We start from the raw sequence: 4,166 nt of genomic DNA, 5'->3' as shown, positions 1-4,166 counted from the left end.
TGTCCATTAAATGCGAGCCAGAGCGCCATACCGGTAGCCAGTCAGCAGGCGAGACTTGCTGTGAGACCCCATGAAGATATTCTTCCGCCAGGACTCGCTGGTATGGCCACCTCTTTCGCAGCATGTATTTCGTGTGTGTGGTAGTAACCATGCTTTTGCTTCCTTTTTCGGAATAGATTCCATGTGGTGGCTCACGTCTGCGCAACAGCAACGGTGGCCGAATTCAGTAGAACAACTTTATTTACACAAAAACGCACTTAACAATACACAAAAAACAAAACAAAAATCGGTAGAGCAACTCCTTCTCGGACCTCTTCGCAGTTTGAGAGAGTCTTTCGGTGGTGGAGGTGGGTTAGAAGATGTCAATCGCCTCTTTGTCCGGGGATCATTAAGCTGGAGCGCGAAGGAAAACGAGCTTTCCACGCGAAGAAGTGCTTACGGGGTAGAATTTTCGGGGAGGAAACGCTTTACTTCACCCAGAGCGCTCGTTGGTACGCCTTTCTCAGTCCCTAGGTACCGGTGTTATATACTAGCCAATTTTCTATTGTTAGATTCCTTTACACTTCCTCCGCTCCAAGGAGAAATAGTGAAGAAACCCGAGAACCAAAGGGCAAGGCACGATGTTGCTCGTTGTGGTGGGCTCGCTGGATGTCTCCGGTCGTTCTTGGGGGAAAGCTAACGCTGCAAGGGGTAAGACGAGGCGAAGTGCAAGAAAACGAGTTCGATGAACTGCCCACGCTGCTAGGCACACACCACCGGTCTCTGTCGGTGTACGCACCACCGTCGTCGTAGATTATCTCCACAAACCCATAATTAATCGTTCGCCTTACGTACGCACTCTGGCTCTTAGTCGACCAGCATGCGAGCGGCGCAGAATGACGCGAATATCGTGACCGCCGGAAAGACTAACGCCGGTTGGCCGCTGCTACATTCTTCCTCGGCCTCCTCGAACGGGGCACTGGGGAGTACAACATGAAACATGGTATCAGGTGAGAAACATCGGCAATTATAACTGGTCAATTTCATCGTTAACCTCAATGCTATGCTAGAATCACAAAACAAGTAAGTTGCAAGTTACGAACAAGGAATTATCTGCAAGCAACAAGTTAGATGGCAAATATTACTCAACAAACGACAACAATTAGAAGCAGTTCTACAAACAACATAATACAACATTGCGATAGCATACAGGGGACCTTCCAATTGCCATTTGGTAGCCCACCTTTGCCTGTGATTGTTATCAAACTGTACCAGTCTGCCAGGGACCATGTTCCGGAGTTGCTCATTTATTGATTTCCTTTTTTGGGAATGGGAATTACGGCAGCTTCTGCTCTTCGTTTGCTGATATGGTTGCCAGTTCCGACACGGGCTTAAACTTCTTACCGGATTTTTGCGTTGTTGCTCTATTTTTTTTCCGGTGACCTTTAAACGACACTTTTGCTGTGCCGGTTCAAGGATTACGCTCGGCAAACGAGCAACGCGCATTTCAAAGGTGCTTCGCCGGTTGCTTCGAGGTTGTTTCTTAACTGAGTGTTGAGTTACGAGCGCTACATCTCAGTTCCCTGTTTCCTTCTTAAAACAGGTTTCAAGACCGCCTCAGGATGTTGTATCCGAATGTTATTGTTTTCAGGAGCAAAACATTACCCTTGCTCAGACCTCACGTCTCGCCTGGAGCAAATCCGATGCGAAGCTCAATCCGATCGGTCCCCCCCACTCCAACCCGGGAGGCCGTCTCAAGGTTAACAAGTTTGATGGAGTGCTATAGTGCTTCTCTTTGAATAGCAAACGACATCGATTAATTAGAACCAACAACCAACGCAAGCGGAACAACCTGTCACCGTGCGGTGGATGGAAGGATGGAGTAGTGCAGTGGATGATGACTAAAACGCATAAGCTACATGAGTGAAGTGGCGTGAACTATCTAGAAAATAAAATCAAACATGTATTGTAAGCAAACGTAACACTAAACGCGCAAAGTTGTGAAAAGGGTCAAAGAGTGGTCTTTAATAGCAACAATATTAATACATCAACATCAACGCTACACAAACTACTTCGGGGCTCCGCTCAGAGGCCTTTGTTATCTGCTTTGTTGAAAGAGAGCGCGGGGAGGATTTGAGTTTTACGATCATTAGAAACGAGCGAACACAGAAACGGGGGACACAGTTACAAAGCAAACAAACGCATAGCACGGCACATAACCAGCCTCCAGCCCGATCGAGCCACACCGAGAACGAGAAGCATTCAACGACAGAGACTGAGGGAGAGAGAGTCATTCGAAGTCGCGCATATTTACAGAATTCCGATCACACCGCAGGCGACGCGTCCACCGGCGTTTCCGGTTTTCAGCGAGTCCGGATGGTTGGTTTTTCCCAGATCGTCAACTTCGGCGTGAATGACGATCGCACGGCCGATCACACTGCGGGCACCGTACAGCGAGACGACGGTATCGGAGTACGACGTCTTGGCAATACCGTTCTCGTCGGCCACAATGTTGCCCAGATCTCCAACGTGACGCACCTGATCGTTCGGTGCACCGTGGCTAACCTGTGGGGAGGGTAGCAGGAACGCAAAAAGGGGTGCGTGTCAACAAATGCTCGGTGCAAGCTTGATTGGTTACTACTCGCTGGTAGCGACAAAGCGACACGCGCTTACCTTGTCCGGGTTGTAATGGCCACCGGTGCTGGCACATCCGTCGGTCAGATCTCCCTTCTCGTGAATGTGGAAACCATGCTTGCCTGGCGCCAGTCCCACGGCATTAATCTCGATGAACACGGGTTCGGTGCACGAGGGCTGCGAGATTGTCACGTTACCGGTCACACCGGCTTTACCATTCAGGTACACGATGGCTTTCTTCGGTTGATCCTGTGGTCGGTTAGAAGAGGTCGCATGGTTAGCCATCTTTGTGTAAGAAACAATACAAGCATTTAGCACGCAAAGTGATCGCGAAACGAACGAAAAGCGCGCGCCACATAAGAGATAAGGTACGTCATCACCGGACCGCTGCGGATGATGCAAGTTTTGTTTACACGTGGGGTCGTGTTAATGGAGTTAAATTGCTCGCTGTGATAACGTCGGGCATCCCCAACTGAACCGGGGAGTTTGCTTTATCAGCTGTCTGGCAGCAGCAGCAGCAGCAGCAGCAGCTGTAGCAACACCAACGCTACAGGAGCAGATCTGCATGATGAGATTGAAGCGTGTGCGTACGAGCCGCGCCCGCCGCTAACGCTATTTGAACTCAGTACGTGTTTGTAGCAGCATCCTGTGTTCTGCTGATTGTCTGCTGCCTGGCGCTCATTCACACCTTGGAGTAAACTATTCGTTCCACGTACGGTGGACGCACGATTACTTTAGCAAATCCTAAAACCCTCCATCATGGACCTTGGTAGAGGATGACTACCCAGCATTTGCTCACCTTAGCCAGCGCAACGCACAGCACAGCGGATAGAACGACTAGCACCTTCATGTTGTCGGTAATTTAACGGCAAACGCAATAAGTTAGCTAAAACGAATAAGTTACTCTACACTCGAACCCCCTTTTTCTGGACAGTAAGTGGTGGAAGCGAACCGCACGGCTCGACTGAAGTACTTGAACTGAACACCTTCAAATCTCGGACACGAGTGAATGCAACGGTGCGCCGCTCTGCGCTACGAAGCTGATCTGCTGCTGCTAGTGCTGCTGCTAAACCGGCCTGACGGCTAATGTTGGATGAACATTGGAGAGGTTGGAATTGAATTTAAATTGTCTCTCAGACACCACCACGACCACGATCGAGCGGCGGCACACTGGGAGATGATGGAACTGGTTCCGGGGAACTAAACACACACTATCTTATGCTCTGAGATTCGCACGATACTCTTACTACTACTGCACTCAGGCTCCGGCCCGGTGGGACACTATCATGTCATCTCACACGCCCGCCGGCTCTGACTGTCTGATTATGACGTGACTTCAGACGCGATCGAACCGTCCCGTGGACTTTAACGTACGTGAACACACGTTGAAAAATATGCGATAAGATCGTTTGACACGGGGCAACCAAGGTGATTCGTAATCAGTTACGGCACTGTCTCGATAGTACACAACAACAGATGCGTCAGAACGACCTCCCGTTCGCGACTTCGAAGTCTCAAAGAAACCGTAGCGTAGCGTAGTTGAACCTAGAACG

At 49.8% G+C, this 4,166-nt stretch overlaps 1 protein-coding gene across 1 annotated transcript; it reads right to left on the bottom strand.

Annotated features, from left to right (window-relative positions):
• Positions 1-177: 177 nt before the first annotated feature.
• On the bottom strand, positions 178-3,937 carry LOC125957545 (uncharacterized). The gene is made up of 4 exons (XM_049690323.1): positions 3,413-3,937; positions 2,653-2,862; positions 2,294-2,544; positions 178-958 (listed from the first exon to the last, which is right to left on the bottom strand). Exons 1-4 carry the CDS (start codon positions 3,461-3,463, stop codon positions 847-849), a joined length of 624 nt encoding a protein of 207 aa, XP_049546280.1. The 5' UTR covers positions 3,464-3,937; the 3' UTR covers positions 178-846.
• Positions 3,938-4,166: the final 229 nt, after the last annotated feature.

Source organism: Anopheles darlingi, chromosome 3, assembly GCF_943734745.1.
Source record: "Anopheles darlingi chromosome 3, idAnoDarlMG_H_01, whole genome shotgun sequence".
Lineage (NCBI taxonomy): Eukaryota > Metazoa > Arthropoda > Insecta > Diptera > Culicidae > Anopheles > Anopheles darlingi.
The sequence above is the reverse complement of the archived record's forward strand: the minus strand, read 5'-3'. Positions and strand labels throughout refer to the sequence as shown.